Here is a 23,062-nt window from a genome sequence, read left to right as displayed (position 1 = left end):
TCATGGGGGGGGGGTAGTTATTGCTTTGCCTCAGTTGTCCCAACTATAATATGAGGATGATAACAGTAGGGGATTAATAAATGCAAGAGTTAAAATTTCAATACTATTTTTACCATAATCTCAAAGAAAAATGTCCAAGATACCTAACCTTGAGTGCTGTGTATGTGTTTATTGCAGCTAGGTTTTTAATCCTTCTAGAGGTAACTAAAAAAAATTTTTGACAGAATGCATTATTTTGCAGTTTTTTTTTGTTTTTAAAGATTACTATAATTAATCTCTTTGTGGGGGGCAATGTCCTTGAGTAGGAGTGACAGGATGGAGTCTTGTGCCCAAAGCAAAGGGTTGGACTTAGCTAAGAGCATGGTCAATATGCCCTTAGCACCAGAGAGAAGGTTGACTTTGTGGGCACAGATGCAAGCAAGTAAGTCCCTGTGATGGGAGGAACTTGTAGTCATTCTTTTCTTATTGCCTCAACGACATTGCTCTGTAAAGTCTTCCTTCACTCTTTTACATCAATTTTGCCTCTCAAGTAAGTGATTTCTATTAGCATGAAAACATGCAGTTATTTCTCCCATCTTAAATAGAAAGAACTCTTTCTTTTAAAAAATTTTTTTCATATTTATTTGTTTTTGCTGGAGAGAGAGAGAGAGAGAGAGAGAGAGAGAGAGCGTGAGCGAGCAGGGGAGGGACAGAGAGAGAAACAGAATCTGAAGCAGGCTCCAGGCTCTGAGCTGTCAGCACAGAGCCCAATGCAGGGCTCGAACCCACGAGCCAAGCTGTGAGATCATGACCTAGGCCAAAGTCAGATGCTTAACTGACTGAACAACCCAGGTGCCCCAGAAAGAATTCTTTCTTGACCCAACTTCTTACTGCAGTTACCACCCCATTTCTCTCTTTTGAAAGAACTGTTTATATCTGCTCTTTCCACTTTTCTCCTCCTACTCTTTCTGACCATATTTTGGGCATGCTTTCACTTCCACCTCTCCAAAAAAATATCCCCTGCCCAGTTTACCAAACCCCACCACGTTGCTAAATTCAATGGTTAGCTTTGGTCCCGATCTTAGTCCCTATATAAGCAGCAATTGACTCAATCTCTCCCTCCTGAAACACTCTCCTTCAGGCACCACACCCTCTGGGTTCCCCTCTGGCTCCTTTCAGCTGACTCCTCTATCCTCCAAATTCACAGCATGGGTATGTCCCACAGCCCAATACTTGGATCTCTTTACCATTTTCAGTCATTCCTTTGGTAACCTCATAACAAAGTATATCTCCCAGCCAGAGCTCTCCTGTATTTGAGACTCTTCTGTCCTACTGAACATCTCCACCACTGGGCCACATCAAGCTTAACCTGCCTATGAGAGGACCCACTCCTCTTCATTCCTGTAAACAGCAACTCCTTAAATGAATAGCATGTAACAGATAAACAGCCTGTGACTCTTCTCTCTTACATCCCTCATCCAACCTGTCCGAATTTTCCATAAGGTCTCCTTTCTACTCTTCTCATCATCTCTGCTGTGTGCTTGACCAACCCACCATCCTCTCCTTCCAGAATCCTTGCAACAAATCTCCTTAACTCATCTCCCTGCTTCTTCCCTTGCCATGTCTCCCCCTTCCATAGTCCAAAATCACCAGGCAATCCTAGTGACTCTAATAAAACAGAAACCAGATCTTGTCATGCCTCTGCTCAAAACTATCCAAGGATGTCCTTATCACTCAGAAAAGCTAAAGTTTCCCAGTGACTACAAAGGCATGATGTCATCTGGCTTCCACTGGCTCTCTGGTATAATTTTTCTTACTATTCTTCACCTTGCTCAGCAACTCCTGTCATCCTGGCCTCCTCACTGTTCCATGAACACACCAGGGAAACTTCTGCCTCAGGGCCTTTTAACTTACTGTTCTCTTTTCTTGGAATAGAGGCCTACCCTTGCCAACTTCTACAAAATTGCAAGCCTCTTCTGAAATTTTCTGCTTTACTTTCTTCCCCATAGCATGTATTGACATTTTATATATATTTACATATTTATTTTGTGCTTAAGTTCCAACAGAAAAGGGCTTTTTGTCGGTTTTATTTACTGCTGAGTTCCTAGTACTGGAAGCAGTGCCTGGCACACAGGAAGTGTGCATATTTGCTGAATGAATTCACTATCGTCGAAATGTTATGGTTTACCTAATCATAGTTATTTTGTAATGACTAATGAAAGAAGTTTTCCACCATGTTCTGTGTGACTCTAAAGACAAAGAGTGCTTCATTAATACAACTACTCCTCACACATTCCGAATAATTCAAAAGTCATCCATAATTTGATGAAAAAGATAAACTTGAAGAAAAAGATAAACTTATTGATAATAATCATTTCAAAAATAGATACCAAAGGGCCAACAATGGACATTTAATTTGAAATTAAATGTAAAGTGGAAAAAAATATCTGAAATAGAAAATGTAAATAAGTAAATATGAGTTTACCTTTAAAAAGGGATTTCTTTAAATAGCCACTAAGAAGCAGATCATTTGGGCTCAATGATACTTTATTTGGGAACTTTGCTGTGAATTGCTTTCTCTAGGCTAATTTGAAAGATGAGTTACGGAATATTAAAGACCCAGGGTGCCAAAAGCAAACACTTAGCTGCTGACTAATCAGGCAGGGGCAAAGTTTTTAGGAAAGATTAAATTTGACTGTGTCTTCACCTTTATAATAAATTAAAGATTCTCCTAGTTGTTTCTTGAAATTCAATGTTAAAAGAGATAACGATTATCTTACTGTCAAAATGTTCAACTACAGAGCCTGTCTTTACCCATTTGAAAGCAAAAACCTTGAAGTCTGTGAAACATGTTTTCTATAATTGTTGGACATCATGACACACAGCTAATGAAGAAAACATTAACCATAAAATGTATTTAGTGTTAATCATTTCAGACATATATGGATTCATAGTAGGCTTTCTGGGTTTTCCTTTTTTCTTTTCTATCTTGAACTAAGTTCTTTGTATTCTTCATAAAAGAGTAAAGTAACTTCTGGAAGATGCAATAGCTATTAATATTATTGTCTCTCTGTAGCTGTTTACAAAACGATTTAAATAAGGGTGCTTTTGATAATTTCTAAATCTAATAACACAAGGTAGATATAGGTTTATTTTTCAACCAAGGGACATTTTAATTATTTGTGACAGGGAAAAATTAATTTATCTATAATTTCCTACTGCCTCCCAAGCAGAGGAGAACCTGTAAAGGCCCTCTTGCTGAGTCTGCTGAGGCCATGAGAACACAAAGCAGGGTTAAGAGGCTGAGTTAGAGCCCATTGTGCCACATATGCAAAGGGTGTGGGCCTTTCGAATTGTTTCAAAAGGAAAGAGTAGAGACAGGCAATGGGAAAGGCTGCTTAGAAAAAAGGGTCCACCTCTTGCACTGTTGGTGGGAATGCAAACTTGTGCAGCCAGATTGGAAAATGGTATCTGGAAAACGGTATGAAGGTTCTTCAAAAAGTTAAAAATAGAATTACCCTATAATCCAGCAGTCGCACTACTAGGTATTCACCCAAAGGATATAAAAATACAGGTTCAAAGAGGTACACGTACCCCAATGTTTATAGTAGCATGATCAAAAATAGCAAAACTGTGGAAAGAGCCCAAATGTCCGTTGGCTGATTAAAAAAAAAAATCAGCCACTATGGAATATTATTCAGCCATCAAAAGGAACGAAATCTTGCCATTTGCAACAACGTGAATGGAGCTAGAGTGTATTATGCTAAGTGAAATAAGTCAGTCAGAGAAACACAAATACCATATGATTTCATTCATATGTAAAATTTAAGAAACAAAATGGATGAACATATGGGAAGGGGGAAAAAAGTGAGGGAAACAAACCATAAGAAGCTTTTTACAATAGAAAACAAATTATGGGTTGATGGAGGGATGTGGGTGGGGAATGGACTAAATGGGTGATGGGCATTAAGGAAGGCACTTGTTGGGATGAGCACTGGGTGTTATATGTAAGTGATGAATCACTAAATTCTACCCCTGAAAACACTATTACACTATATATTAACTAATTAGAATTTAAATAAAAATTTGAAGGGAAAAAAAACCCAAAAACATAACAAGGTTCCAGAAAAAGGAAAACCTAGATGTTGGTAGTGGATAGAGGATTGTGGGGGAAAAGAATAGGAAAGCTGCCACCCAGAGAGGAAGTTCTAGAGGGAAAAGAAGAAAGACATATTTACATAAGTCTTTATAAATTTTTCAATATGGTAAGATCACTTTTTTCTATTGCTATTTCTTCTAGTATCCATTAAATAAATACCTAGCTATTAAAATTTTGAAAAATTATAACCAAAAAAATTACCTTGTATACAATCATATAGCAATCATACGGCACACCACATCAGCATAACTGGGTAACAAAAGTCAGAACAATTCTCTGCTGCATGCTTTAATTCTAATAGATAAATACTATAGCATACATGATATTTAAGGAGACACATATGAATTTTGCCATCTCCATAGTATTGGGTATTATTGGAAAGTACTGGGCTTTTTGAGTTTTAACCACTAAGTCATAAAATGGCATTAAACAGGGAGGGGGACAAAACAGTCAAGAGACTCATAAATATGGAGAACAAACTGAGGGTTGCTGGAGGGGTTGTGGGACAGGGGATGGGCTAAATGGATAAGGGGCATTAAGGAATCTATTCCTGAAATCATTGTTTCACTATATGGTAACTAATTTGGATGTAAATTTTTAAAAATAAAAAATAAAATTTAAAAAAAAGATCTAGGCAGAAAAAACCCCAGGAATGGAGAACATAGCTATGAAGCTTAAAATAGAAATCACTCAGTAACTGAACAAAGCCACCTAGTTTTGATGGGAATTAAGACTTTGACAGAGTCAGAATAGACAATAAGGACTTTCATTATTTAGGATCCTGTGGAACTTCACATTTCTTTATATACAAATTCTGAATATGGAAACAAATTCTGAATAAGGAATAAGAATAAAAGGTGAATGATTTTTAAGGATAAAAATACAGTTGTCTCAATAAGAACTTAAAGAACAAGATTTATCAAAGATATGTTCTATGGGTATAGCAAAGATTTCCTGAAACCCCGCCAAAGTGGAAAAAAAATACAACATATTTAATTCTGTGTGTTGTTCTGAGGAAACCTCCAACCGAGACAGCCTTCTGAGCAACCCGGATTTACTTACCTGAGAATGAGAACCTGTTAACTTGAGGCCACAATTTCCATCTTGCCATTTTTCTAATTCTCTTTTTGGAGACGCTCGAGAAAAATACTACTTCTGTTTCATAAATGCTCACAAGTTCAGGTCAGTCTAACAGATCTGGAAAAATCCCATTTATTCGTGTCCCAAGATCAGGATGCAACCCATACATACCATATAGAGAAAAATCTGGATGTCTGATTTCAAAGATCTAACCCCTCAGCCTTGAGGAGCAGAATCAGAAGCAAACATTTTTAACTGCCAATATGTTCTTCTTATTGACTTTGAAAAGCTCCAGAAGCTTTGCACAATGTTTAAGGAAAATCTAAGAAGAGTTACATAATCCAGCTAACAGGGCCAAGTTTTCTAAGTGTGCATGGTATTTTGGGGTACACAATAATCTCATTGTGGTTTATTGTCAGAGGTGTGGCTAGGCCTCTTGTATTTTACTAATTTGTTCCTTAATACTCCCTATGCAGAGAAGGAAGGAAAGAACAAAACACTGGTAAGGTAACCCTTGAGTTATAGAACGTGAGTGTCTCTTAAAACTGGAATCATTTTCTAAGCTCCAGCTGTTTTTGGCCAAATCAGTCAACAGTCTCTCCTGGTAGGTGAGGATACCCAAAATCATTATGTTTCCTAAAATGTAAAAAGAGGCTCCAGAGTGGAATGATTGCATTTTATCCAAAGTTTTCTTACATCCATACAATAGAACCTTCCATTCACATAGAGAAACAGTGGATGAAGGAAGTCAGGGAAATCAAAAAACTTTGAAACAATTCATTTAATTGGAATAGAGTATTTTGATTTTCTTGGAACCTTTTGGCATTAAAATGCTCTCTAAGGCAAACTGTGCTTCGAAAAACTAATTATTGGAACATTCCCCAAACACTGCAGACTGGCAAGTCTGACCAAATGAAATGTTCAGTTAATATAATGAACAAAACATCATGGCTTATTTTTTAATTGCCTCTCGATATGAATAGACGCATATTTGTGTTTCTTCTCACCCAAGCAAACTATTTACCTCTTTCTCCATTTGTAATCCTTCTGCTCTAATATTTCTTTCAAATACTTCTCTCTTTTCAGTCTGTGGGTTGGATTTTCTGTACACAAGAATGTAGTCAATTCGACACTTTCCATCTCTGAAGTAAAGTCCATTTGATTTGTTTTTTTCCGGCACTGTCTGCACACAACGAGAAAGGAACCAGTTTAAGACACTCATAAAAATGAGTCTGCGGTGAGGAATGTTAAAGAACAATGAAAAGCAAATGAATTTTTCACTGTTTTATCAAAACATTTTTATTAATGAAAAATGTAAACAGTAGAATGTGGAGCAACCGAGAATGATCACATTCTAAAGGTGAGAGTGGAAATTGATATACTTATTCTGAAAAACACACTGGCATTAAAAGTGAACATTTGAATAAAAAATAAAAAAAAATAAAAAAAAATAAAAAAAAAAAGGGGCGCCTGGGTGGCGCAGTCGGTTAAGCGTCCGACTTCAGCCAGGTCACGATCTCGCGGTCCGTGAGTTCGAGCCCCGCGTCGGGCTCTGGGCTGATGGCTCGGAGCCTGGAGCCTGTTTCCGATTCTGTGTCTCCCTCTCTCTCTGCCCCTCCCCCATTCATGCTCTGTCTCTCTCTGTCCCAAAAATAAAAAAATAAAAAAATAAAAAATAAAAAAAAAAAAAAAAAGTGAACATTTGATGGGGCACCTGGGTGGCTCAGGTCATGATCTCACAGTTCGTGAGTTTGAGCCCCAGGCCGGGCTCTGTGCTGACAGTTCAGAGCCTGCAGCCTGCTTCAGATTATGTGTCTCCCTCTCTCTGTCCCTCCTCCACTCGTACTCTGTCTCTCTCTCAAAAATAAACAAAAACATTTTTTAAAAAGTGAACATTTGCATAACATACAACCCATAATAAGAGATATCCTTATTAAAGCAACTGGGAGACATGTATATGACTACAGAAGCACTGTTCATAAGAGTAGAAAATAAAAAACGTGAATCAATTCAAATGTCCATGGACTGGCAAATAGGTAAATAAATTGCAGAACAGTCATACAGTAGAATATTATACAGCAGTAAAAATGAATGAACTATAGTTCCATAAAATATGGAATCTCAAAATTGTATTGACAGAAAAAAAAAACAAGTCACATAAGACTTCATGCTACATGATTTTTAATAAAACAAAAATAAAATGAATCTACAAAGAAGCTGTTAAGGCTATAAATGTGCATGATAAAGCTATTTTTAGAATAAGAGTATGAAAAACCAAGAATTTAGGAATATGGGACTTTTGGTAAGGTAGAGGGATGAGATTAAAAGCAGCTTTGATGGTTTTAGTATTATTCTAGTTCAATGTTTCTCAAAATTTTTGCCCACTATAAGAAAAACATTTTGCTTTGTGATATCTGTATACATACATAAACATAGAAAGAATCTGAGACAAAAGTTTCACAAGACAATACTTACCCTTTCTACTTACATACATGCTAATATTAATTTTCCATTCCCTTAAAAATAATTGAAGTTAGTAACCTAGTTGTAGATTTGAAATTTGAAAAATGACCATTCTAGTTCATATGTTGGATGGTAGATTAAGGTGTTAATTTTGCTATTATGCTTCAAGACTTACAAGTAAGTTACAAATATTATTTTGTAGTGAGTACACATATAAAAATTAAAGAACAAAACAGTAGGTGTAATTTTCATCAGGCTTCATGGGCTTGTTGTAATCATGCACAATGCTGAAAGAGACCATCAAGTACAGGGTGGTTAGGCTACAGACAAATTTCTCAGGCTGATAGATTTCAAAAACATGTCTGTGAACCTAGCAAGTGGAAATGGGGGAAGAGGAGTTGGCTACTTTTTTTGTAGGTCAGAGTTTACATCAGTTTTCAAATAGTGGTATATGGGAGGCAAACATGCCAGACTTCCAAGGTCATTGCACCAGACTTCCGAAGTCACTGCTAGAACCTACATTCTTGTACAAATGCCATTCATACACCCTTATCCAAAAGGGAAAATATCAGCCAGGAGGGATAGAAATGTCACATCACTTGTCTTGGTGCAGATATTTTCAATTGATGACCAATCTTTACTATTTTTTTTTTTTTTGGCTTTGCTTTAAGAAGTACTCAGAAGTCCGCCCAAATAAGCACTTTCTTAACAATTATTTGCCAAGTAAGAGAGAACTACTTTGTAGATTTAGCATGTCAGCATCCACCTGCAAAAACAAGGTTTCAGCATGGCATCTGGAGCAAGGTTATTAGCAAAGCCTTAACCCTCCTGGGACTGTTTCCTTGTCTGTAAGTTAAGGAGAGGAGACTAGGTCTTTTGAGATCCCTCCTTTATGCCACATCATGGCATTCAAAGTAACTGTGTGAATAGACGACAACAGAAAGAAGTTTTTTAGAGAAAAACAATACAGGGGCACCTGGGTGGCTCAGTCGCTTAAGTGTCCAACTTCAGCTCAGGTCATGATCTCACTGCTCATGAGTTGGAGCCTCGCGTCGGGCTCTGTGCTGACAGCTCAGAGCCTGGAGCCTACTTCGGATTCTGGGTCTCCTTCTCTCTCTTCCCTCCCCTGCTCATACTCTCTTTCTCAAAAGTAAATAAAAGTTAAAAAAAAAATTTTAAATACATGGATGGTAGCATATGGTGTTTGTAGGAAGAGGTCCAAGGAAGCTTGGTAGAAGTAAACAGTTTTCCCTGTTCAAAGGTGTCATCCTGTCAAAAGTTAACTGGCTCTGGAATAATAAAAACAGGAGGAATATGCAGTAAATAAATGATTCTGATTCTGTGTTCCTATTACCTATGCGTATACAAAGCTAATGCATATACAAAGAAGATATTAAACTCCACTGAGGTGCAATCTGAACAAGAGTGAATGTCCCTAACAAAAGCCTTTTCTTCCAAAATGACATATGAACAGATGGATCTATTAACAACTGCAATGAGTTTCCAGATTACAGAGGCAAGTGGCAACTCAAGGAGGCTTTGGACAACACAATCTACTGAGAGCTGGTCTATTCTGTGTCACTGTTCTATGCACTGGGGGATGTATACAAGGAAGTCCTTTCTTGTAAGGCTTTCTATCTACTAGGGACACTCAGAATGAAGATTATCACAAAATGACAGGTAGTTTCAAGAATCTCCCTTCATATAAATGAAATGTCTCTGGGTATAAGAAGGAAAATACATGACTCACTGAAAAATGTTTTAAGCATAGGTAGATTCAGGATTCCTGAAATGTGCTAGACTTGTGGGGGAAATAAAAGAATATAAGACCTGCCCCTTGTCTTCTGGAAACCTACAGTTTAATGAGACGATGACTTTAGACAATCCATTGGAGGCATATTCCCAGTTCCCACCTGGATGAAAACCTGTATTTTTAAAAAATTACACACTTACCTCTCCCCCTGCTTCCAATCGGCTAGCATCATCTGAAGTACTGGTCAGGTTTCCAGGGTGAAGCAGAGAATCATCATCTTTGCAAGGACTGTTGACAGCTTCTAATTCATCAAAAAGAATATTGACATCCTTGGCCACTAAAACCAAAATAAAAACATTACAAGTGGGGTTAAGAATTTTGGATCTTAAAATAAATACCGAAATAGAATGTGTCTCCCTTTGGCTTCGTATTTTTTTCATTGTTTCAAGAACACCTTGAATGACAGGTGTATTATTTCCTAAGAGAAAAGGAGGTCAGATGTAAAACATGTTTTATCAAACAGTGTCTTGATTAGGCAAGATTAAGGACAATGTGAAGCAAAGTAAAGTACTTCCATAATATAAATATAACTTACCTTCCATGTTAAGAGAAGGCATTATGTTTGTTTAGTTTTCCTTCATATAGTTGTTTAGCATAAAGTACTTTCACTTAAGACTTCTAAGCACTCATTCTCTGTGTTGGAGATAACCTTTTAAAATTTTATTTTCTTTTTCATCAAAGTGTCATACAACTTGCTAAGTGAACCCATACATGTGCCAATTGCAAGATGCAGTAAGATCTGTAATTTTATTCCTTCGTTACTTCCTAAGGTCTAATAAAGAAAACCTAATACAGTAAGAAAGCATACAGATAGGTTTTCTACCTTTCTTATTTCTCTAATCATGAACTGAAATCATGAAGTTACCCATTCAGGGGCTTTCCCAAAAGATTGCTGATGCCAATACATGAAACACTATACATCAGAGTTCCAAATAAAGAATATCACATTCAAATGCATGGTGCCTTGTAGCATCCCAGAAATGACAGTTCAGCACTAGTGGCTGAAGAAATATGGTGCCAGGTCCAGGACCCTTCCTTAGCAACTCAAATGAGAGACCAATATTGAATCTCAGTTTTTCCTTTGATGCTTTAGAAATTGCCAAGGGTTTTTAACCTGCCACAAGCTGTTGCGCAGAATAATTTGTAGGTGATATGGTACTATTACATAGCACATACAGGAGTATTCATCCTTTAATTCAAAATATTTTTAGGGATGTGCACACTGTGTTGTGCACAGAGTTGTGTGATAGCCATACCTTGATGAATAAAGGTGAGTAAACAAAACAAATAGTCAAAGAAATGTAAACTGCATTGAATGCTATAAAGAACAGAACATAGTTTGGATATAGAGAGAACAGATATCATCTATCTGGAGAGTGTGACCAGGTTCTATAGCTATATCCAAATTTGTGACTTTAGGCAATTCATTTAACTACTCAGTTTTTTTTCCTGTAAAATAAAATGGGTATGGCAATAAAATTAACATTTATTGTTTACTGTGATAGGTTGAATCATGGTCCCCAAAGGTAATCTGATACCTGAAACATGTGAATATCTTACCTTCTATGGCAAAAGGGATGCTGTAGATGTGATTAATTCAAGGATCTTAATGTGGGAGATTATTTTAGATTATATGGGAGGGCCGAAACTAATTACAAGGCAGGCACGAGGGTCAGAATCAGAGAGATGGATTGGAAGATGCTATGATGCTGGCTTTGAAAATGGGGGTAGAGCCAGGAGTCAAGGAATGCAGGTGCCCCAGAAAGTAAAGAAAGGCAAGAAAGCAGATTCTCTCCTAGAGCCTGAAGAAGGAACACAGTTTTGCTGACACCTTTATGTCTTCTGACCTCCAGAACTGTAAGATAATAATGTAAGATAATAATTTTGTGTTGTTTTAAGTCACTACATTTGTGGTAATTTGTAACAGCAACAAAAGTAAACCAATACACTTACTATAGGTTTTTAGACTCTGCAGCTCCAAAGAAAAAAAAAACCTCATGGTCTTGTTATGCAACCAGGATTTAGGGACACCTATGTTGTGCCATGAACTCAAGGAAAGGAACAGTTTTGAAGGAACATGGTATGTCTAGTGTTGTGGAAGACATCAAGGGGAAAGGCAACTTCCCTGACAACCCTACATAAAGAGACTCCTCGTCCAATTATTCTTCACCTCCTCTCACTGCTCATTTCTTCACAGCACTTATCACAATGTAATTATATTGCTTATTCATTTGTTTACCTGTATACTGAATATTTACCCTATGAGAATATAAGTCACATAAGAATAGGGAACTTGTCTGTCTCGACTGGTGTACAGAGGTCCTGGCACAGCCCTCAACGTGTATGTTTAATGATACAATGATGACCTCAAGGGGGACATAGTCTAAGGATGTCTGGGAGCCCCCTTTTCTCAAAATCCTATGGTTCTAGGACCTTTCATGTTCATTTTTCCTAACACAATTCTTATTCACAAGCCAGGAACTCCATAGTTTCAAGTAGAGACTGATTAAATTTTCAAGTACATAGTGATTACATTTCAAGTAGATATTGATTACATTTGAACAACAGGATAAAATTATTTTAACAAAGTATAAGATTTACTTACTATTATTTAAAAAATATTTTTTAATGTTTATTTATTTTGAGAGAGAGACAAAGAGTGTGATGGGAGAGGGGCAGAGAGAGAGGGAGACACAATCCAAAGAAGACTCCCAGGCTCTGAGCTGCCAGCACAGAGCCTGATGTGGGGCTTGAACCCACAACCACAAGATCATAACCTGAGCTGAAATTGCACACTTAACCAAATGAGCCACCGTGGTGCCTCCTGCTTACTATTCTAGGCTCTACCACTCATCTGCATGAACTTGTGCTCTCATTTCCTCACTGAGGAGGCAGGTATGGAAAACTTCTTTTTCAGGATGGCTGAGAGGATTCAAGGAGATCATATACATGTTAGTCAGGGTGGCTGACGCATGGCGGATCTGCAAGAAATGTTGGTTTATCGATTTTGGACACTGGGGCCTTAAGTTACCACTTAAACCTTATCAACACAAGATGTCAAAAGAAACATTTGCAAGTTGAACTGGTTGTTATGAGGGGTAGATTGGGGTGAGGTGTGAAATAAAGGGGGAAGCTAAAGAGGACACTAAGATTCATGTCTAGGTGACTTACGGACTCACCATGGGGACAAACTCTTGAATATCCATTCATCCATCCATGAGAATTGCCCCTCTGCTTTTGCCAAAGATAAAAAATTAGCAGATCATCTTCTGTCAGTATCACCTTCTGGTGTTGGCACAATCAGTTCAATAAAGCCCTCTATCTTTTGGGGTTCCCAAATGGAACCATGCTGTCACCCAGGAGATGTCTGGAGACATTTTTCATCGTCCTGGCTAAGGAGAGAGGGTGGTGCTAGCATCTAGCAGGGTAGAGGCCAGGGATGCTGCTAAACATCCTACAATGTGCAGAAGAGCCCCATAAAAAGTTGTCTAGCCCAAAATGTCAACAGTGTTGAGGTTGAAAAATTTTGTTTTATATTAAAGGACCCACTATTTGATTCTAGAGGGACCAGATAACTTGGGAAAGGGAAGAGAAGTCCTTTGTTTTTCATATTGCTGCCCAACAGTATTACTATCTGGAAGTTGTTATGGAGCTGATGTTACCTGAATGCTCAAGAGAAATAAGTATGCTGTACTATCTGATTTTTAGAGAATTAATTTATATTAAGGCACCACTATCACATGCCAGTCTCTCAAGAGCCTTAGCAGAGATTAAAAATGCTGATCCGTCAAAAAATGCTGAGCTGAACACAGGGTCAATAAGAAGACTGTAGAACATGTAGACAACTACACAGACAGAAGAAACATGTGCCCTTCATCAATATCTCACCATTGTTACTGATAGAGCAGCTTTACATGCTAAGATTTAGAAACAAAGCACAATACCCTTTGAAGCAAATTTATATAATTTCTTTAAGGAAAAAATCCCCAGCTTCCAAACTTAATCAATTTTAAAAATCTATCTATTCAACAAGTACTTAGTGGATGCCTATCTTGCCTGGACACTGTGCTGGGCTAGGAACTGGGGTTCAAGCACTGAATGTACCAGCCATGGCCCCTGTCCTCACAGAGCTCATCATCTAGCCAAGGTGGCAGCTTTATCCATGGCATGGATATCACAATGATACTGTACATCCAAACAACGTTACTTTTAAAGGATCCCCTCACTTTCCTTATACTTTTTTTCCCCTCAAAATAAGTTTGATAATTATCTGCTTATTAGAATTCTGCTATTAGACCCATTAAATAAAAAAGAGCCAAATGTTTTGAGAAGTCAATTAAGAATAATAAGATGAGAATGCAAAAAATTCTATTCAACCCACGTAACAGACCTACACTGCATAAACTCAGGAAGGGCTGTGTGAACAGAACTGGAAAGCTGAGTCAATATAGGTAGATACCATGCATTTGAAAAGGACGAGAGACCCAAATGACCTCTGCAAAAAGCAGGCATTCAGCCTAAAAAAAAACCACATACAGCAAAGAGTCATGTACATCAGCTACACAAAAGTCAAGAACCTTAAATTGCCTGGGAGATCAAAAATCAGAAACTTGAGTAAATCATCAAACACCATAGGAAAGAGATTTCTGTAGGCTGACTTGCTATGCTATTCCAGAATAGAGGAAGAGCAGAGAAGTCAGAGGGCTAGGAGGCAGGTAGATCCTGACATTCTTTATATGATGGAAAGGCAAATTTACCTGTATAGTACTGAATCTACTCATTAAATATTTGCAATTATTTAAATATTTTTTCAATGAAAATCGTTTAGGTTATGAGCCATTATTCATTCTCTAGGGAAAAGAGACCACAAATATATTTCAAGGGCTCGAATAAAGAGCAAACAAGTTAATTACCTTCTACCATTTGTTCACCGAAGCAACATTTAAGTTAGGTGCTAGAGGTACAAACATGAACAAGAGATGAGTGGAAGAAATCAAATCAGTGTTATAAAAGCAAGGGAAATCAAACAGTGTGTCTTTTAGAGAGTCAGAAATAAATACCAAAAAATCAAATAGCTCCACTCACTGCTGTTTTAACTCTATTCCTCAAATGCAGCAGGAAAACCCCACACTGCTATGAAAGTACAGTAGTACTTTAATCTCAGTATTTTCTGATGCAGAGAAAATAAAGTGAAATTATAGGTCACTGAAGACAACATGAGAGGACTGTGTAGTGTAATCCAGGTATCTATATTTGTCCTCCAGAGCGCCAGCTCATGTTACTATTTTTGTCCCAAGTTCCAATGATTACATCTGATATTCAGAATTCTGAAGATACTGTGTATTGGCCTCAAATCTTCATCAGAAAACACGACAAAAGGACACCTTTGGGAATTATTTAGAATGCAAAAAAAAATTGTTTAAATCTTAATTGAGGGGCGCCTGGGTGGCTCAGTTAGTTAAGCATCGAATTCGGATCAGGTCATGATCTCACAGTTTCCGAGTTCCAGCCCCACATCAGGCTCTGTGCTGACAGCTCAGAGCCTGGAGCCTGCTTCAGATTCTGTGTCTCCCTCTCTCTCTCTGCCCCTCCCCCGCCCGCATCTGTCTCTTTATCTCTCAAAAATTAATAAACATTAAAAAAAAATCTTAATTTGAACATAGCTGGCTGTTTTATAAGAAGTTCACCTTCACATCTAGCCCCAGGGTCGCTTCCAGGGAAAGGCCCATGGCATCTCCACAACTGATGTAAGGACTAGCAAATAGGAGGCGCTCAATGCCCATTTCTAGATAAGTAAAAACTAGTTGTAAGGTTCTATCAATTTTTTTTTTTCTTATTCTAGTTCTCTTAGTGTGATTGCTTGGAAGTATCTGTTTCTCTCTCAGACCCAGAAATTAAGTATGAAGGAAGTGGGAAGGGAGACATACGCAAGGGCGTTACAATGTATTGAGTGCCAACTGTGTATTAAGGATTTTCAGGTCTGTTTTCCCTTTTCATCCTCAAAATACTTTAAGAGAGGGACATTCTGAGAAAGAAGCCAGGCTCAGAGACACAAAGTATGGCCACACAGTAAGTGACAGAGATGAAATCTAACCCAGTTCTGACCCCCAAATCCACGATGTTTCTAGCTGGCTTCCTGTTTCTGTGGAAAGAATCCTACTGTTCTTAAATCATGTTTGGCTTTCAAGTACACAGGAGGTCCTTTAACCACCAACCAACTATCTTGCCCTAGTTCTAATATTTATCTGAATAGAGCTAGACTTTACATCTGTCACCTGACAGGTCTGACACTTTTTAAAATTTAACAAATAGATCAAATTAAATGTTTTTAAAAATTCAGAGAAACACAAGAGATTCAGTAAAACTTTGAGTACCTGAAGGTGGGATTTTAAAAACTAAACACTACTTAACATTTGTATGATACCAACAAACCTAGGACTCTGTTCATTATGCTTCAAATGAAATCTTATGGTGTTTCTAAGGCAGAGACGGCTTGGTGTACAATGAGGAGGGAAAAAAAGGCAAATTTGGAAAACTCAAAATAAATAAAGCAATTGGAAAGGACATGAATCTTCCCTTAGCTGGCTTTACTTCTTGCCAAAGGTCAGCGGTTTTCGAAGTGTGTTCCCTGGAACCCCAGGACCCTTTTGGGGAATTTCATGGAAGGGACAACGAGGAAACTAAGTGGGCAAAGCCCTACACCCTCTACCCCCAGCTACTCCCAAGAACTCAGTTACCTGTTTTATATATTGAGATTATACGTGAAAATACATGTGAGGAAGAAACAACAGCTTCTACTGCTTTAAAAAGTTTATAAATCTCTACTAGTGTGTTACAGCAACAATTAAATGGCTGTGTTAACATCTCCCCAAAGAAAACCTGGGGTAAGAGAGCTGGGGTTCTAACTGTTACAGATCTGAGAGTAGGTACTTTTTTCTGCCATGGAAAGTTTACTTGAAATACTTTAAGATTAAAAATAGGTCTCTGAAAAAAGAAGTCATAAAAATTTTTAAAAATGTGTAGTCATTAAAAAATGTCATTGGCATTTTCTGGCTCAGTAATGATGTAGTTTATATAAAACGGGGCATAGACAATAGCATGGGGTACCCACAGGGCACTCTGCAATGGGGCCAAGATCATTAACTTGTTCCTGGGACACCATGTTTCTTATGAAGAGCTTCTCTTGCCACTACTTCATTCTAAAGAAATGGACAGACACCGTGGTTACTTCTACAACAAGGCAGATAATAACAGCACCTCTTAAAATCTGAGAGTGATACTTAGAGAAGAACTGAGTACCTAATTCTAGCTTTGCTCAATAGCCTTGGTTAACTTTTAGCAACTTGAAAGGAGGTCAATGATGTTCTACATTAAAGATCCTGAGTCTCCTGACCATAATTTCCCTTTCTTTGGAAAGAGCATGAGCTTTGGATTCAGACAAGCCTGGATTCAAATGCTTGTCTTCACACCTACTAGCCATTAGATTATTTAACTTATTTAAGCTTTAATATATTTCTCTTTTCAGTGAGGATAATACAAACTACCATACAGGATTATTGAGAGGAATGAGGACAAGGTAGCAGCCAACACTTGCCATGTGCCAGGCACTACATTAAGGGCTTTATGCAGATTTACTATAACTATTCCCCTTTATCAGATGTGGAAATTAAGGCAAAAAGAATTTAAGACTGAATACAATAATATAGGTAAAAAGCCAAGCGAGAGTTGCCAGGCAAGATTACATGTGCAATATATGTCAGCACCTCCCTCTTCCCCATCTTCCCCTTTGAAACAGCATGACCATACAGATTAAAAATAAAATTGGAAATCAGGGCTCAAAAAATTGGATTCAAATGACTCACTGGATGTCACTGAGAAATGACTCAGTCTCTGCAGGCACAGAAGCACAGAGGACCACCAGTGCAGGAACAGCACTGTGATTATGTGGGCACACGTGCAAGCACAGAGGGTCAGACTATAGGATAACAATGAGCCTTCCAACCTCCAAGTTCTCATTTCAAACATTTTGCTTTTGCTCTCTTTCCCTCACAAGAATCTAATGGACTACGACACAATAATGTGCCATGGTGTGAATGCCACTCTAGAGTCCCCACAGTCTGTTATCTGTATATGCTGGGAATCAAGAAAACAAGAACCGAGGACAAAGCAGGAGAAGTGGGCAACAAAAAAGTGGGGGGAAGGAATGATCTCTAGAAAAGGATGGGCATTGATGATCATTTAAAACAAGAATTAAAAGGTTCAGTATAACCTTTGAATGGTATTTTTTTTAAATTTTTTTAACGTTTATTTATTTTTGAGACAGAGAGAGACACAGCATGAATGGGGGAGGGGCAGAGACAGAGGGAGACACAGAATTGGAAGCAAGCTCCAGGCTCTGAGCCATCAGCCCAGAGCCCGACGCAGGGCTCGAACTCGCGGACCGCGAGATCGTGACCTGAGCTGAAGTCGGACACTTAACTGACTGAGCCACCCAGGTGCCCCTGAATGGTATATTTTTTAATGGCTTTCTAATGTAGTAAATTCTCATTCACAAATACACACACATATGCTTCATGGACCGCAGATCTTTAAGATGTGATTCTCAATCGAATTGCAGAGTGAAATATATTATTTTTCTAAGTGATCCTTCTCAAAAAAGTCCAGATTTTAAAAATTTGGGGACAAAAAAATCAGAATAGTTTTATTTTAGTTGATATTATTATATATACTACAGTAGGCACTAAAATCCTTTGACTACTAGGGGTTATGAATCTTACTAGACAAATTCAAGACTAAGAATTGCCCCCATGATCTTGTCATCATTACATCAAGTGAAATCTGTCTCTAAGTCCCCACCCCACTGGCCTGGTAGACAATTTCAGTTCAGCCATTGCTGACATTCCTCTACTTCACACATGTAGGACTGTAAAAGGTTACAGAGGTTTTGTAAACAGCAGAATGTTTAAAGAGACCGCTCAGTTCTCCAAGCCACACTGCTACTCATGAGCCACCCCCTTTGCAAGTCTAGAATAGAATTCATTCATTCACTCATTCATTAACAAAATTTGTTGAGTGGCTACTATACTCTATTTTCTGCTCAAGATACTAGAGATACAACAAAGAAATAGGAAGAGAAGACTGCCACCTTCCCAGAACCCTCAAAGTTCCCTGAATGCTAGAAGATCTGCTTCTTCCTCAGGCTAGAGAATCTCAGCCAAGACTGGCAGTTCTGGTGGCTCAGGTGCAGGCTCCCAGCACACAACCCAGTCATTTCCTCCCTTTCTACACACTGAAGGGAAGCCATGCTACCACTGCAGGACAATCTAAGTGAGCTGGACAGGAAATTCCTTTTCTCTGTCTCTGGGTATCTATGTGTGTTTCTGTCTCTCTTTACCAAGCTTTAGTCACTCAGAAGCCCAGGCTTTCAGAAAACAAAAGCCAGGAACTTCAGGAACACAGAACTCTGCTGAAACAAAGGATGGGGATGGGGATGGGGAACAAAAGGTTAGAATAAAGAAAGAGGGGAAAATAATGAAGGAAAACACACACATACACCCTTATGTCATACTGCCACATATAAATGCTTTCTTCCTAGAAAGCAATCAAGTTTTCATTTTGAAAAATAAAACAAATGTGATCTGTGACTGTTTTAATTTTTCTTGAACTTAACTGTGCACCAAAATGTTCACCAGTGCTTTAAGATTATGAGGAACATAGTGTGTGGCACATGACAGGTGAGATGGATAGATGGATGAATGGATAAAATGACTCTTTTCTTCCTTAGAAGCTGTATATCTGATATGGGGAAGCTGAGAAACTTATAGGTGGCCAGCCATTCTAAGACATCTTTTGGACAGATGAAACTATTGTTGGACAGATGTAACTATTGTTAGGGCGTAAGTACTATAGGAAAAAAAATGTAAATGTATTTTATAATGTAGAAGCATAGAGAAGAATTCTTGCATCAGGACATAACAAAGAATAATTTTTTTTAATTTTAATGTTCATTTTTGAGAGAGAGAGAGAGAGAGAGCACAAGTGAGGGAGGGGCAGAAAGAGAGGGAGAGAGACAGAGAAACCCAAGCAGGCTCCAGGCTCTGAGCTGTCAGCACAGAGCCTAACATGGGGCTCAAACCCACAAACTGCAAGATCATGACCGGAGCTGAAGTCAGAGGCTCAACCAACTGAGCCACCTAGCTGCCCAAAAATAAGAATAATTTTTTTTTAATCTGGAGTTCATTTTTCCTAATTATTTTTAGTTAATCTTTTATTTATCAGAACAAGGGCCAACATATGTTTAAACATTGACTATCAAATATTAACCATTTAGCCTTAGGGAGGTATACTCCGTTTTTTTCACCTTTAAAATGGAAAAAATAGCATCTATTACTTATAGGGTTGTTTTAAGAATAGGAAGAGATAGAATGGAAGAGCACTTACTGTATCAGGCAGCCTACCTTTGACACTCAAAACATGTTTCAAATACTCTTTCTCTCTCTTTTCTAGCTTGTTCTTAAAGGTCATACATGTATGTCCAAGAAATTCCAAGAAAATAATGAAATCTTTCTATCATCTCAAGAAAAATACTTGTAGGAGAGAAAGAATTTTCCTGATGTCCAAATCCTATATATTTTTACATTTTTGTAAGTTGGTCTCTTAAAGCTTCCTATAAACAATAATCTATAGTACAGTCCCTTGAAGAACCAAACTATGTATTTTTATACTTAGAAATTTCAATTAACTTGTTAAATATCTGAATCACATTTGAAATGCAGGGAGAAACTGAAGGGAGATAAAAGGTCCAAATCCCTCCTACCAGTAATGACTCAGGCCACATGGGCAGCTTCTCAAACCTACTTAGCATAAAAATTATTATTTTTTTAAGTTTATTTATTTGAGAGAGAGAGAGAGAGAGGAACCAGCAGGGGAAGGGGCAGAGAGAGAGGGGGCCAGAGGATGCGAAGCAGGCTCTATAGTGACAGCAGAGAGCCTGATACAGGGCCCACAAAACACGAGATCATGACCTGAGCTGAAGTCGAAAGCTTAACAGACTGAGCCACCCAGGCGTCCCAGCATCAAACTTATTTTTTAACAAGAAAACAGATTAGTTACAAAATATTAGAAAATTCTTAAACGTATAAAAAGTTTCTTTTCATTTTAAAGTAAAATATTTCCCTTTTCTTAGTTTTACATTTAAATATTAACTACTCATAAGCCTCCACTCTTCTACTTGTTCACAGCGTTATCATATACAAATGTCTGTAGTAAAATATACTAACAAAAATTACTATAAATATAATCTCATAAACATTTAAATTTATGTAAGTTCACGCAGCCCTAAAAACTTTTAAGTTCATCTCCTGCACTTGCATAGAAGCCAACTTTTATCATTTATTAAAAATTTTTTAAAATCCTCTCAGCACTATATAATCTATCATCTTTCAAATCAGATGAAGTAATTACAGAATTTTATAACTTCCCATGAAAAAATTATTTTCTCTCCAATGTCTATTAATTGGATTTTTAATCTCTTGGGGAAATTTTTCTCTTTTATTCATTAAGCTAATATGAAGGGACTGCCCAACCAGAACAAATAACTGGTCCTCTTGTATTCTTCATTAAAAATATTTCTCTTAGTACCAGCCTTATCTTCAATTTCAGGATCCTTCCCCTTGATGTGTTTAAACCCCATACTGAGCACATTCAGAAAGGAATTAAATGAAGGGTAGGAGACCCTCTATCCTCCTCTGGTCTCCAATCTTGATCATATTACCTCAACAGGTAACCTCTGCCACCCTCAGCTGTCCTACCTATGAAAGGAAAGTATTAATTATCTCAGAAGGTCAGGAGGGCAGTATAATAACAAAAGAGGATAACTGCTATGAAAATGCTTAAAGCTGCTCACTAAAAATTTAGTATAGAAATGCAGTGTCACAAAACCAAAAGCAGCAAAAAAATTATAGTGGTTCTTTCTGCAGTGCTCTTCAGATCTAACCCCTTCAAATGCGAAACTGTACAATACTATTGGATCTTAAAAGAGGAGTATCATTATCTCGAATTAGAGCTCCAATAATGAGACAAATGTTAATGATTTAGTATGTGATACTACATCATCCATCCGCAATGCTGAATCTATAACTTGAGTAAATGTATGGTTTATGATCAAATTCGTAGTGACAACTACCAAACACAAAGTAATGTAAGAAGAGTAAACCTTGATTAATCAAAATGCTTACAAGAGAGGGGTCATTCCTGGGTCACAGCCCATCATTAGAGATTCAAGATACCCGTTTTGGAGAATAAATTCCTGATTTCAGTTTATTGCATCAACATTTACTTCTTACTACTCTTACATTTGAGCAAAGGAATAATATTCTGGTTTCTCAAAGAGTTTTATTTGATTATGATTAATCAAGGAATCTAAAAATTACAATTCCTAGATATTGGTTAAATATCACAGAATACTAAATATATAGAATTTATAATTCCACTCCAGTTTTCCATCAGGCTTCTTCAAACACCCCAATACTATGTGACTCAGTTTCACAAATTAAACCTAAAGTTCAGTAGCCATCTTTTCTGGTCTCAAAATTATCTTACACAGTATCTCTTTTAAGACATTTTTTTAAAGCATGGCATCTAAGTTTCTAGTTTTATTATCCCTCCCAAGTATTAGAATAGTTTCTCCTTTCATGGTCAAATTAAAATTTGAGTTAAACTTACTTTCTTGTATTGCATTAAGAATCTCTGAAAAGTCCACATCACTCTTTGGGCCGTCAGGTAGTATTTGCATATCCAGCTGGTAGCCTTGCAAATCCACACCTCCTTCTAGAGAAATGAAAGATATTCATGGAGTTCGCACTGGTTATCAGAGAGCCCAGCATTAGGGTCCCAAGGAGAGGCAACGTCAAAATCTAAAATGAACAGCCAGCTGGTTTGCCAGTGATCCTCCCTCTTGGAAAAATTACTTAAAAAAAAAAAATGAGAAACATTACCAGCCATTTGATCCTTATGGGACCAAAAAGGTTTAACTGTATTTCCAATGTAAAAAATAAGGCAATTACTTTTTTAAAATACCACACACTTCATAGTATTTACTGATAATTTCCTAGGTGAAGAATGAAACATGTTAGCCTCCACCCAAGGACATTTAAAATTATTTTTAGCTTCACATGGCTCAAAAGTGACATTCAACACAAATACTTTATAGCATCTTCTCTAAAATTATAATACATTCTTAGAAAAGGGTTTAATATTCTTGATATCACAGGAAAAAAGATATCATTTTCCCCCTTACAGTTGGGCTTCCCTACTACATCACTTATTTTTCAGTTATACCAGAATGCTTTTATTTATTCTATGAAATAATTAAACCTCTTGTACTAGATTTGCCTGATGCATTTTTGGTGTGTTCTAAAGAAAGAGGGTTATTTATGCTGCTCCACATACCTATAGAACATTTAAAGAAGTCAAGGAAACCAAGATATCAAAAAGTAGCTTAATTACTACTAACAAACCTTTAAATCCTTCTTAAAATAATTACAAATAACATCTCCAATTTGAGGAGT

At 37.5% G+C, this 23,062-nt stretch overlaps 1 protein-coding gene across 1 annotated transcript in view; it reads right to left on the bottom strand.

Annotated features, from left to right (window-relative positions):
* The window catches only part of ANO4 (anoctamin 4), a 274,498-nt gene that overhangs the window by 192,035 nt on the left and 59,401 nt on the right, over positions 1–23,062 (bottom strand). The window contains exons 4-6 of the mRNA XM_049626714.1: positions 22,218–22,322; positions 9,635–9,771; positions 6,243–6,401 (exon numbers count right to left, since the gene is read on the bottom strand). Coding sequence (XP_049482671.1) covers positions 6,243–6,401; positions 9,635–9,771; positions 22,218–22,322 — 401 coding nt within the window. The remainder of the gene's footprint in view (positions 1–6,242; positions 6,402–9,634; positions 9,772–22,217; positions 22,323–23,062) is intronic.

The sequence above is a fragment of the Panthera uncia genome, chromosome B4, assembly GCF_023721935.1.
Source record: "Panthera uncia isolate 11264 chromosome B4, Puncia_PCG_1.0, whole genome shotgun sequence".
Taxonomy (NCBI): Eukaryota; Metazoa; Chordata; class Mammalia; order Carnivora; family Felidae; genus Panthera; species Panthera uncia.
The sequence above is the reverse complement of the archived record's forward strand: the minus strand, read 5'-3'. Positions and strand labels throughout refer to the sequence as shown.